The 12,870-nt window shown below is 43.7% G+C and overlaps 1 protein-coding gene across 1 annotated transcript in view; it reads left to right on the top strand.

The window, feature by feature from the left end:
- The first annotated feature begins 349 nt into the window (after window positions 1-349).
- LOC108791031 (forkhead box protein J1.2-like) overlaps window positions 350-12,870 on the top strand; it is a 17,322-nt gene continuing 4,801 nt past the window's right edge. Inside the window, exons 1-2 of the mRNA XM_018561405.1 lie at window positions 350-449; window positions 4,903-5,394. Coding sequence (XP_018416907.1) covers window positions 4,933-5,394 — 462 coding nt within the window. The 5' untranslated portion in view covers window positions 350-449; window positions 4,903-4,932. The remainder of the gene's footprint in view (window positions 450-4,902; window positions 5,395-12,870) is intronic.

The following is a 12,870-nucleotide window of genomic DNA, read 5'->3' as shown; positions in this document are numbered from 1 at the left end:
AAAATAAAACACACCAGGATGCAGTATGAAGTGGCTCTCTATATATAATACACAATAATATAGATAAATAAATGTTCTTTGCTATAAGTCACAAAAAAAAGGACAAACGCTTTCAGCGGTCACCAGACACTCCAGGAACCGTCACCAAACAGCCGCATTCCTTCTGCCCAGGAATCAGCGCACACAGCGGCCTCTCCGGCTCCAGCACAGGGGGAGGAGTTTATAGACAATCCCCTGAACGGTTCACAATCCCTGCGCAGCCATTGGACGGCGAGGATAAAGGATGCCAGGCAACCGGCAGCCAATGAGATTTCACGGATATGTTTAAAGGTCTGAACTCCCCGGGGAGGTAAGGTGGCAGAGGCAGCGGGTCAATGTAGATGAGATAATTTAACGGAGGAGTCCGTACAGGAGCCGCAGCCTGCTGATCCCGGCCACGTCCAGCTTAGGTAAGGAGATCTGTATTGTCATCACACAGCTTCATCAGCTTTGTAGGTGAATAAATCACTTTGAGACATGTTGGTATATCTTCTGCATTGCTTATGGATTGCTAATATTCATCTCTACTGATGGAGTAGAACTACAAACCCCAGCATAGTACACTGTATCTGTCTATATGTACAGTATGGATGCATGTATGCATGCTGTCACATACCTTATAGGGTCCTTTTTTTTAGGCTGTTGGGGGAGGGGGGGGGGGCGGCACTAGTAACATTAATCCATACTAATGGAGTAGAACTACAAATCCCAGCATAGTGCAATGTACCTGTCTAAATGTATAGAATGGATGCATGTAAGCATATCATATAGGGGCCCATCCCCCCCCCCTGAGGATGTTGGGAGGGGGAGGGGGGTTCTTTGGTAACATTCACCTCTACTAATGAAATTGAACTACAAATCCCAGCATAATGCATTGCACCTGTCTCTATGTACAGCATGGATGCATGTAATCATACCTCATAGGGGCTCCTCAGCTTTGTAGGTGAACAATTCACTTTGAGACATATTGGTAGATTCTCCGCATTGCTTATGGATTGGTAACATTCATCTCTTCTACTGGAGTAGAACTACAAATCCCAGCAAACTGCATGGTACCTGTCTCTATGTATAGTATGGATCTATATAATCATACCTTACAGGGGGTCATTTGTTTGAGGCTGCTGGGGGGGAGGTGTCAGTGGTAAGATTCATCTCTACTATTGGAGTAGAACTACAAGAACCAGTATAGTGCATGGTACCTGTCTCTATGTAGAGTATGGATGCATGTAATCATATCCGATAGGGGCTCCTCAGCTTTGTAGGTGAATCCTTTGAGACTAGGTCTTTTGAGACATGTTGGTAGATTATCTGCATTGCTTATGGATTGGTAACATTCATCTCTTCTAATGGAGTAGAACTACAAATCCCAGCATAGTACATGGTACCTGTCTCTATGTACAGTATGGATGCATGTAATCATACCTTATAGGGGCTCATTTGTTTGAGGCTCCTGGGGGAGGTGTCAGTGGTAAAATTCATCTCTACTAATGGAGTAGAACTACAAATCCCAGCATACTGAATTGTACCTGTCTATATGTATAGTATGGATGCATGTAATCATACCTTATAGGGGCTCATTTGTTTGAGGCTGCTGGGGGGAAGGTGTCAGTGGTAAGATTCATCTCTACTAATGGAGTAGAACTACAAATCCCAGCACCCTGCATGGTACCTGTCTCTATGTACAGTATGGATGCATGTAATCATATAGAGGCTCATTTTTTGGAGGATGGTGAGGGAGGGGGTCACAATATTATCTTTATGGAATTAGGGATGATTCTTTCTGCGTGTCTTTACACCATCTTATATAAGGACATGTTAGTTGTAAGTTTAGAGATCTCATTATATAAGAGACGCTGGCTGCTTGCTCGTGCATTGGGTAGCGTTTTATTTTGGACGAGTAGCTGCTGCTCACACATATCACTGTTGCAAAGTGGGTGGTGGCATTAATGATCAATGCAACACTAAGCTGAAACCTCATACAGGCGCATTAAAAGTCACGGGAGAGGCTATATTGTATAGAAGATGGAGCCACATGGCAGAAAGATGGCAGGTTCCTCTGGCTCAGCTCTCCAGCACAGTGTTTCCACTTTTGCAGCCAAATTTGGATAACATCTACTTGCTGGATGGGGGGGGGGGGGGTAAAGGTTTACCATAATTAACCCTGTCTGTACTGTGCTGGCAGATCTAATTATCAGTAGTAAACTAGATCTGAACTCTGTCTGTCCTAACAAAAGGTTAAAGATCTAGCAGCATTGTATGGTAATGAGAGGAAGTTCGGAGCATCCCTAGTCTTTCTCTGGGGACAGACAGATTCCCTTTGAAATTGTTCAGAATAACTTGCAGTCTGCCCAAAAAAACCTCTAAAAGGGAAAAAATATACTTTGAAAAGTTTTTTTCCAATATGACGTGCGAATAGGAACACCCAACAGACATATTATATATTTATATATGTAGTGAGTTGAAGTCAAAGTGGGAAGAATGTCCTGGAAACACAGTGCTTGGTCCCCTTGTGTAGTATGATGTACATGAGACAGGCACATCCACTGTGCAGGTCTGTAGGAGAGCTCTCCGGGGCTGCCATTGTATCTCCCACATCCTGATTAAATTGCCAGGTGATCTGATCCTGCCACACACATCCCAGGGGCGTTGTCACCTCCTGCAAATCAGCTGTTACAGGGAATGCAGAACAGCTCCATGTAGACACTGTATGGACAGGGGGGGAGGGAGGGGGGATTTATCAAAACTTGAGCAGACAGAATCTGGAGCAGCTGTGCATGGCAACCAATCAGATTCTGCTCCAGTTTTGATACATTCTCTTCAATGTCTCTGTGTCTACGGGGACAGGATCACACTGTTTTGTTTCTATGTAATATCCAAAAATCTCTGACTGTAAATTATAAGGCCAGAATGAGCAAGTGCTGCACCTATATAATATCCAGAAATCACTGGCTGTAGATCATAAGGAGGAGATCACATAGTACTGCTTCTATATAATATCCAGAGATCACTGGCTGTAGATTATAAGGAGGAGATCACATAGTACTGCTTCTATATAATATCCAGAGATCACTGACTGTAGATCATAAGGAGGAGATCACATAGTATTGCTTCTATATAATATCCAGAGATCACTGGCTGTAGATTATAGGAGGGGATCACACAGTACTGCTTCTATATAATATCCAGAGATCACTGACTGTAGATTATAGAAGAGGATCACACAGTGCTATTTCTATATAATATCCAGAGATCACTGACTGTAGATTATATGGAGGGGATCACATAGTACTGCTTCTATATAATATCCAGAGATCACTGGTTGTAGATTATAAGGAGGGGATCACACAGTACTGCTTCTATATAATATCCACAGATCACTGGCTGTAGATCATAAGGAGGAGATCACATAGTACTGCTTCTATATAATATCCAGAGATCACTGGTTGTAGATTATAAGGAGGAGATCACACAGTGCTATTTCTATATAATATCCAGAGATCACTGACTGTAGATTATAAAGGACCATAGAGTGCTGCTTCTGAATAATATCCAGAGATCACTGGCTGTAGATTATATGGGATCACACAGTGCTGCTTCTATATAATATACAGAGATCACTGGTTGTAGATTATAGGAGGGGATCACACAGTGCTGCTTCTATACTATCCAGAGATCACTGACTGTAAATTATAAGGAGGAGATCACATAGTACTGCTTCTTTATAATATCCAGAGATCACTGGCTGTAGATTATAAGGAGGAGATCACATAGTACTGCTTCTATATAATATCCAGAGATCACTGGTTGTAGATTATAGGAGGGGATCACACAGTGCTGCTTCTATATAATATCCAGAGATCACTGACTGTAGATTATAGAAGGGGATCACACAGTGCTGCTTCTATATAATATCCAGAGATCACTGACTGTAGATTATAGAAGGGGATCACACAGTGCTGCTTCTATATAATATCCAGAGATCACTGACTGTAGATTATCAAGTTGGATTCTGTATATGTATGTACTGAGACTGACAGGCCAGGAAAGGGTGGTAATCTGAACAGGTAAGGACATTCCCGAGTGGCTCAGCGACAAGCACAGGCAGCAGGAACAACCACTATTTGTTCTGAACAAACAGTCTCTGGGGGTGAGGCCCTGGGGGAGGTGGTGCGGCTGTGGCAGTGCCCACAGAGGGACATTATCCGGCTATATTTACTGTCATTAGAGGAGAGGCAGCTAAATGGAGAGCAAGATGGCAAACAAGAGGGAGCAGAGCAGTGCAGATCGATGTACTAAGAGTCACCAGAAAATCACATCCATGTTTTATAAAAACACTCCGTTCTCAGACAGTCACTTGTAGATTATACAACATGCATTTCAGTAAGGGAATGGACATGCAATGAAAGATATTGACTGCTCCATTTATCCAGCATCATCCTTAAAATACGAAGGGTGCCCTATGGCAAGGGTAGCACTTTGACCCTCCAGCTGTTGAGGAACTACTAGTACCATAAGGCATTGCAAGACTCATCTCAGACATGACTTCCAGCTGCAGATGCATGTTGGGATTAGTAGCTGACAGCATGGTCCTCTAATGTCTGCATGTGTTCTAGCTGACAGCACGGTCCTCTAATGTCTGTATGTGTTCTAGCTGACAGCACGGTCCTCTAATGTTTGTGTGTGTTCTGGCTGACAGCACGGTCCTCTAATGTGTGTATGTGTTCTGGCTGACAGCACGGTCCTCTAATGTCTGTGTGTGTTCTGGCTGACAGCACGGTCCTCTAATGTGTGTATGTGTTCTAGCTGGCAGCACGGTCCTCTAATGTCTGTATCTGTTCACTAACGAGATGTCTCTGATTACAGGTTTCATCATCTCCCTTCTCCTAGAAGACCATGCCAGTCCTTTCTTCCCACCACCAGTCCTTATCACTTATGGAGAAGGACAATAGTCGAGAAGATGACAGTCTAACCAACCTTCAGTGGCTCCAAGACTTCTCCATCCGGAGTTCAGACTTGTCGTCCATTGCCACTTCATGCCCTCCTCCTCCTCACACAAACCAGGGCCCATGCAGCCCCACAGCTGGGGATATAGCCTCCTGCCAGGCGCCTCGTAATGGGAAACAGAGAGTTTCCCTGGGGAGCAATGCCTGGCCTTCTTTGCCTACGTCTGCTCCCAATCCCATCCAGGAAGTGGATTACAGAACCAATCCTCATGTGAAACCGCCATATTCCTATGCTAGCCTCATCTGTATGGCCATGGAGGCAAGCCAACAAAGGAAACTGACCCTGTCTGCCATATACAGTTGGATCACCCAGAACTTCTGCTACTACAGGCATGCTGACCCCAGCTGGCAGGTAAGGGATTTGGGGCAAAATCACCTTTGTTTGTTTTTTGCTATGTACCAAGCCTGGGGCAGAACTTTGAACAAACAGAAATTGTTAAGTCTCAAAAATTGCTGTTCTCAACCAATCAAATTCCTACATTTTATTATCCCATGTTGCACTGGAGGTCAACAGGTACCTCAATAAATACAGCTTTATTGCCTGATATCTATGAGGGGTTTAGGAGAGGTTCCTTTAAAGACCAACTCCAGTCAACACTTTATACTTAGTTTTGAATACCATTTTGTTATTGTTGTCTACGTTCCTGTTGGGGTCAGGAGAGAAGCGAGGGAAAATCGGGGTCATAGACAAAAATAAAAACCTACTAATAAAAAAAGTTACTAAGGTTCTTGCATCCATAATTTCACTTCAAGCTACTAGACCCAACAGCTACCTGCAACAGGACCAGCTTTGTAAAGTACTTAATGCTCTTGAAAAGAGTTTGTTAACCTGCCAGTTGATTTAAAGCATAAATGTACATTTAGTACAAGTTGTCCTTTAGGGCAATCCGCCACCAATACTTACCTTTGCCCCTATTCCAGTGTTCTAAACTGTAGAGCCCTGCCTCGAGCCACACAGCTCGTCTTTCAAAAACATTGACAGCGGGTCCTCTTCATCGTGCACCTGCATGCCATGGCCCTACTCATTCCTGTGGGGGAAACCATACCCTGCAGGACTGCTGGAGGCTGCAGTAAGTATGTTTTCCCATATAAATTATTAAGGGGACATGGCACTCAGGGTGATGAGGACCAAGTTAGGACACTTTTGGAGGAAAGGCTTTGTAGAGCTGCAACATTCACAGGGCAACAGGGTCAAAGGTAAGTATTTGACTGGGTGTGGGCATGCCTTAAAGGACAACCTTTACCAAGCTTTTAATCAGAAAGGGGGAGTGATTCCCCAGAGGTGACTATTCTGAACCTTATGGATTGGTCCAGTTGGGGAACCTGTACCTCCACAAAGAGGATTTCTGTATGACAGCATCTTATGATCAAAATCTGCTAAAGAAAGAACCATTGCACATATTATCCAATCAGATTCTCCCTTTTTGTTCTTGGCTATAGTGCACCATGATTGGGTGCTACAGTGCTGTACACAGAATATTGCAGCAAACTGGAGTAGTTGGCTATTGCACCCTATCAGATGAACTACTTCTTTTAAAAGATAAAACCTAACTGGTAGTTATGGACAACGGTCCCAATTTTCATCCTGTTTTCAGAGACAAGGCCGTCTGTGTAGAAGCTATTGTATGTTGTATTTCTGTATCGGAGAGCAGGTCAGTGTAGAAGGAAATGCCCCAGGCTGCCATCCTTTCCTTTCTAAGTGTTGCACCTGTGCCTTCCTTATCTGTGTTTAGGACATGACAGGACCCAGTTCAGCTCTGGTCTGGGAGATAAGGGTAACTTTTGTAGAGGAAGAGCTGAAGTGGGAATCCTCTAGTGTCTGTGACACACTGCATTATTCATGGCTATGCTCGGTGTATGGCGGGGACTGTGCCAGGTGTCTGTCTATAGTCATTTGTGTGCTCCCTGCCTGCTCCCAGAGACAGCTGCATAATGGGTCACTTTGTCCTGGCCAGTAAGTGACACCTGAGCCATTAAGGAGGGGGGTAGGGAACGGGCCCATGGGAGATAGGTCATCCCTTTATGTTCCACAATCATGATAGGCCTGCTATCTAGATTAGGCTAGCCACACATGAAGGATTTCCTCTCACTCACCTGGATAACGAAGAACTCCAGTGAAATGAGAAAGAAGAATATTGTTTAAAACAAGAAGTTTGACATTTAAAAAATATACTCGTTATCTCTTGGACCAGTTTTGCTTTCAATGGAAGATCCATTAGTAGACATTTAGGTACCTGCTCATAAAGAAAATTGTAACCCGCAGATACCCTCATGTGCCACATCTTATCTTTATGTTGGCAATTTTGCGGCTTTTAATTATCTTTCAACCACAAAGGTTTCCTCATTTTAAGTGACCAAGTGATAGTATTTAGTTAATTGTGATCAATTTCCATCGCATTTCCAATGTGTCACTGGAAACTATTGTGTTTGACAGCTTGTCACAGAATTGCCTAGTGTATGGCCAGGATCAGATTGCCTGCCTCCTGAATGTACCATAGCCTGCCTAAATTCTTGTCAGCCATAAAACTTCACTAGGTTGTGCTCCCCCTTTTCTCCAGGATATTATTATTAAATAGTATTTATATAGCGCCAACAGTTTGCGCAGCGCTTTACAATATAAATAGATATATAATAGATATATAAATAGGATAGCAACGATTAAGTACTCGTTCAAGCTAGGAGAGGAATACTTATTGTATTCTTTGCTCCCCGGGCATACTTTGCTCCCAGTATGTGGATGTGCCCTTGATGCACTATGTACAATGCAGGATTGAAGTGGCCCCCTCCACATGACCGGTGAAGAAAAGCAGCTTCATAGGACTGCAGGGAGGAAGCGAGGAGGAGTGAGGTATAAGGTGAATATTTTTCAGCCTTAAACCTCCCGTAGACAAAATTAATACTGTATGTGAACATGTACTGTAATCTTTACTATAGATCTACTGAACTAGTAAGGTTTTTTTCTTTTTTTTGACCTGACTGGAATTCAGCTTAAACTTCAGGTGCCTGACCACTGTTATACGGAGAGGAGGAGGGGGGCTAGCCCTGAACAAATATTGGCTTTCAGAAAATTGGTATACATATCCAGGGGTAACAGTGGTGCAAAGAAAAAGCAGGTAGGCACTGAAAAGGTAAGCTAGGTAGAGTAGGATATGGTACTGGAAAGGTAAGCTGGGTAGAGTAGGATATGGTACTGGAAAGGTAAGCTGGGTAGGGTATGGTACTGGAAAGGTACGCTGGGTAAGGTAGGGTATTGGAAAGGTAAGCTGGGTAGGGTATGGTACTGGAAAGGTAAGCTGGGTGGGGTAGGGTACTGGAAAGGTAAGCTGGGTAGGGTAGGGTACTGGAAAGTTAAGCTGTTTAAGGTAGGGTATTGGAAAGGTAAGCTGGATGGGGTAGGGTACTGCAAAGGTAAGCTGGGTAGGGTATAATACTGGAAAGGTAAGCTGGGTAGGGTATAATACTGGAAAGGTAAGCTGGGTAGGGTAGTATACTGGAAAGGTAAGCTGGGTAGGGTATTATACTGGAAAGGTAAGCAGGGTAGGGTATTATACTGGAAAGGTAAGCTGGGTAGGGTATTATACTGGAAAGGTAAGCAGGGTAGGGTATTATACTGGAAAGGTAAGCTGGGTAGGGTATTATACTGAAAAGGTAAGCAGGGTAGGGTATTATACTGAAAAGGTAAGCAGGGTAGGGTATTATACTGGAAAGGTAAGCTGGGTAGGGTATTATACTGGAAAGGTAAGCAGGGTAGGGTATTATACTGGAAAGGTAAGCTTAGGTTGTGCTCCCCCTTTTCTCCAGGATATTATTATTAAATAGTATTTATATAGCGCCAACAGTTTGCGCAGCGCTTTACAATATAAATAGATATATAATAGATATATAAATAGGATAGCAACGATTAAGTACTCGTTCAAGCTAGGAGAGGAATACTTATTGTATTCTTTGCTCCCCGGGCATACTTTGCTCCCAGTATGTGGATGTGCCCTTGATGCACTATGTACAATGCAGGATTGAAGTGGCCCCCTCCACATGACCGGTGAAGAAAAGCAGCTTCATAGGACTGCAGGGAGGAAGCGAGGAGGAGTGAGGTATAAGGTGAATATTTTTCAGCCTTAAACCTCCCGTAGACAAAATTAATACTGTATGTGAACATGTACTGTAATCTTTACTATAGATCTACTGAACTAGTAAGGTTTTTTTCTTTTTTTTGACCTGACTGGAATTCAGCTTAAACTTCAGGTGCCTGACCACTGTTATACGGAGAGGAGGAGGGGGGCTAGCCCTGAACAAATATTGGCTTTCAGAAAATTGGTATACATATCCAGGGGTAACAGTGGTGCAAAGAAAAAGCAGGTAGGCACTGAAAAGGTAAGCTAGGTAGAGTAGGATATGGTACTGGAAAGGTAAGCTGGGTAGAGTAGGATATGGTACTGGAAAGGTAAGCTGGGTAGGGTATGGTACTGGAAAGGTACGCTGGGTAAGGTAGGGTATTGGAAAGGTAAGCTGGGTAGGGTATGGTACTGGAAAGGTAAGCTGGGTGGGGTAGGGTACTGGAAAGGTAAGCTGGGTAGGGTAGGGTACTGGAAAGTTAAGCTGTTTAAGGTAGGGTATTGGAAAGGTAAGCTGGATGGGGTAGGGTACTGCAAAGGTAAGCTGGGTAGGGTATAATACTGGAAAGGTAAGCTGGGTAGGGTATAATACTGGAAAGGTAAGCTGGGTAGGGTAGTATACTGGAAAGGTAAGCTGGGTAGGGTATTATACTGGAAAGGTAATTACTGGAAAGGTAAGCTGGGTAGAGTAGGATATGGTACTGGAAAGGTAAGCTGGGTAGGGTATGGTACTGGAAAGGTAAGCTGGGTAAGGTAGGGTATTGGAAAGGTAAGCTGGGTAGGGTATGGTACTGGAAAGGTAAGCTGGGTGGGGTAGGGTACTGGAAAGGTAAGCTGGGTAGGGTAGGGTACTGGAAAGTTAAGCTGTTTAAGGTAGGGTATTGGAAAGGTAAGCTGGATGGGGTAGGGTACTGCAAAGGTAAGCTGGGTAGGGTATAATACTGGAAAGGTAAGCTGGGTAGGGTATAATACTGGAAAGGTAAGCTGGGTAGGGTAGTATACTGGAAAGGTAAGCTGGGTAGGGTATTATACTGAAAAGGTAAGCAGGGTAGGGTATTATACTGAAAAGGTAAGCTGGGTAGGGTATTATACTGGAAAGGTAAGCAGGGTAGGGTATTATACTGGAAAGGTAAGCAGGGTAGGGTATTATACTGGAAAGGTATGCTGGATAGGGTATTATACTGAAAAAGTAAGCAGGGTAGGGTATTATACTGGAAAGGTAAGTTGGGTAGGGTATTATACTGGAAAGGTAAGCAGGGTAGGGTATTATACTGAAAAGGTAAGCTGGGTAGGGTATTATACTGAAAAGGTAAGCAGGGTAGGGTATTATACTGGAAAGGTAAGCTGGGTAGGGTATTATACTGGAAAGGTAAGCAGGGTAGGGTATTATACTGGAAAGGTAAGCAGGGTAGGGTATTATACTGAAAAGGTAAGCTGGGTAGGGTATTATACTGGAAAGGTAAGCTGGGTAGGGTATTATACTGGAAAGGTAAGCTGGGTAGGGTATTATACTGGAAAGGTAAGCAGGGTAGGGTATTATACTGGAAAGGTAAGCTGGGTAGGGTATGGCACTGGAAAGGTAAGCTGGGTAGGGTAGTATGGAACCACATATTTTTAGTAGCTCAGTTCTGCTACTAATTAAACTACACAAGTAGCATGTTGTAAAGATCAGTTACACATGATTGGAACATTGTGCCATTATGTGAGCATAATCGCTACTACATGCTACTAGTGTGTCTACTCCAGAGGGAGACCTTTGTTCCATCTGCTTAGATTAATTATTGCTCCAAGAGATTTTGGGGTGATATAGCTACTGAAATCTCCTGTAAAGCTCTAGCCTTCCATTTCTTTCTAAGAGCATGTACCAGGTGTGCTTTGAGTACCGGCCACTCTGAAACATGTTGTTAATGTGCCCTCGTCCACTATAGCGTGCGACAGCACAAGGCAAATACCCTGTTTCCCTGAAAATAAGACCTACCCCGAAAATAAGACCTAGTACTATTTTTGGGACTTGCTAAAATACAAGACCTACCCCGAAAATAAGACCTATTTGTGACCATTCCCAGGGCCGGTGGCGGCATAAGGTTAACCCGAAGAGCCGCGGGAGAGAATCAGCGGTGCCAATGAAGCCAGCGCTAGAGGAAGCGAGGCGGCACCGGAGGGAGCAGAGCCGCATAAGCTGATGTTGTTTCCTCTATAGCGGCGACTCCTGTCACTGGCGGAGTGACACCAAATACACTCCGCCTGTGAGGAATCGATAGTGAAAGTGCGCTTCGCTTTCTCTGGTTACCAGATTGCTCTTGGAAAGGTGCGGCACCCCTGATTGCCCTGATCATCCTATTCTTAACTTTGCCATTTTGGATTATTTAATTTGGATTTGCATTAACGTTGGATTGTTATACATTAAAAACAAATCAAAATAAGACCTACCCCGAAAATAAGACCTAGCGTGTTTTTTTGAGCCAAAAATAATATAAAACAGTGTCTTATTTTCGGGGAAACACGGTAGTAGCTTCTAGTGCATCATGGAAACTTTCTTCTTGTATTATGATGTCCTGGGGCGGTAAAAGTGGCCATAAGCAGCCGCTAAACTTAAGTGCGTCATATGTGCTTGTTACCGATGAAGAGAATTTCCAGTATGGTGGACAAATCTGCTGCGATCAACAGTCATTCTCATTTATTCCATAGAAAAGGGAACAACCTCCACACTATGCATCTGCCATATGTGACTTTCCCACTGCTGCCTATTCTCAGAGAGAACCCAACTCATCAATGTTGCCTAAAGTGTATGTCAGGGCCCAATATGTCAGATATTTCGTGTTAAGCATCATGTGTAAATATTGACAGTCAGATTTTTCTTTGGGTTGGTGATAACAACCAATCACGTTCCACCTGACACTCTTTCCAGTGCAATTTAAAAAAAAACGGATTGGTTCATATGGGCAACACTGACACTTATTGTGTTGGTTCTAATACAATAGGTGTTAAGTACTGTATGTGTGTGCTACTTAAAAATTCGGTAAGGGGTTATCAAGTGTATCTTTGAGAGTTGTTCCAGGATAAGAGTTTAAGGGCATAGTTTAACTTTTTTTAAAACGTCACAAATGCACACACATTGATGAAAGAGAGAATGTGCATTTATCAATTGTATGCATTTGAGCCTGCAAAGCATTGCAACCTGCGATCAGCGGATCATGGGTGCAATGCTCTGACTCCTGCAGACTCTTCCTCCCAGTTATATGGGACACCTTGGCCAGTTACATGGAAGACCTTGGCCAGTTACAGGAGTCACCTTCTCCAGTTACATGTGTTACTTTGGCCAGTTACATAGGACACCATGGCCAATTAAATGGAACAACTTGGCCGGTTACATGGAAGTCCTTGGTCAGTTACATATGTGACTTTTGGCCAGTTACATGGAACAACTTAACCAGTTACATGGGAGACCTTGGCCAGCTACATGCGACAGCTTGGCCATTTACATGAGAGATCTTGGCCAGTTACATGGGACAGCTGGGCCAGTTACATAAGAGACCTTGGCCAGTTACATGGGACAGCTTGGCCAGTTACATGAGAAACCTTGTCCAGTTACTTGGGACAGCTTGGCCAATTACATGGGAGACCTTGGCAAGTTACGAGAGACCTTGGCCAGTTACTTGGGACAGCTTGGGGTGTTACATGGGAGACCTTGGCCAGTTACATGAGAGACCTTGGCC

This window comes from Nanorana parkeri, unplaced genomic scaffold (assembly GCF_000935625.1).
Source record: "Nanorana parkeri isolate BGI_ZX_2015 unplaced genomic scaffold, ASM93562v1 scaffold19, whole genome shotgun sequence".
NCBI lineage: Eukaryota > Metazoa > Chordata > Amphibia > Anura > Dicroglossidae > Nanorana > Nanorana parkeri.
This window is presented reverse-complemented; position numbering and strand designations above follow the sequence as displayed.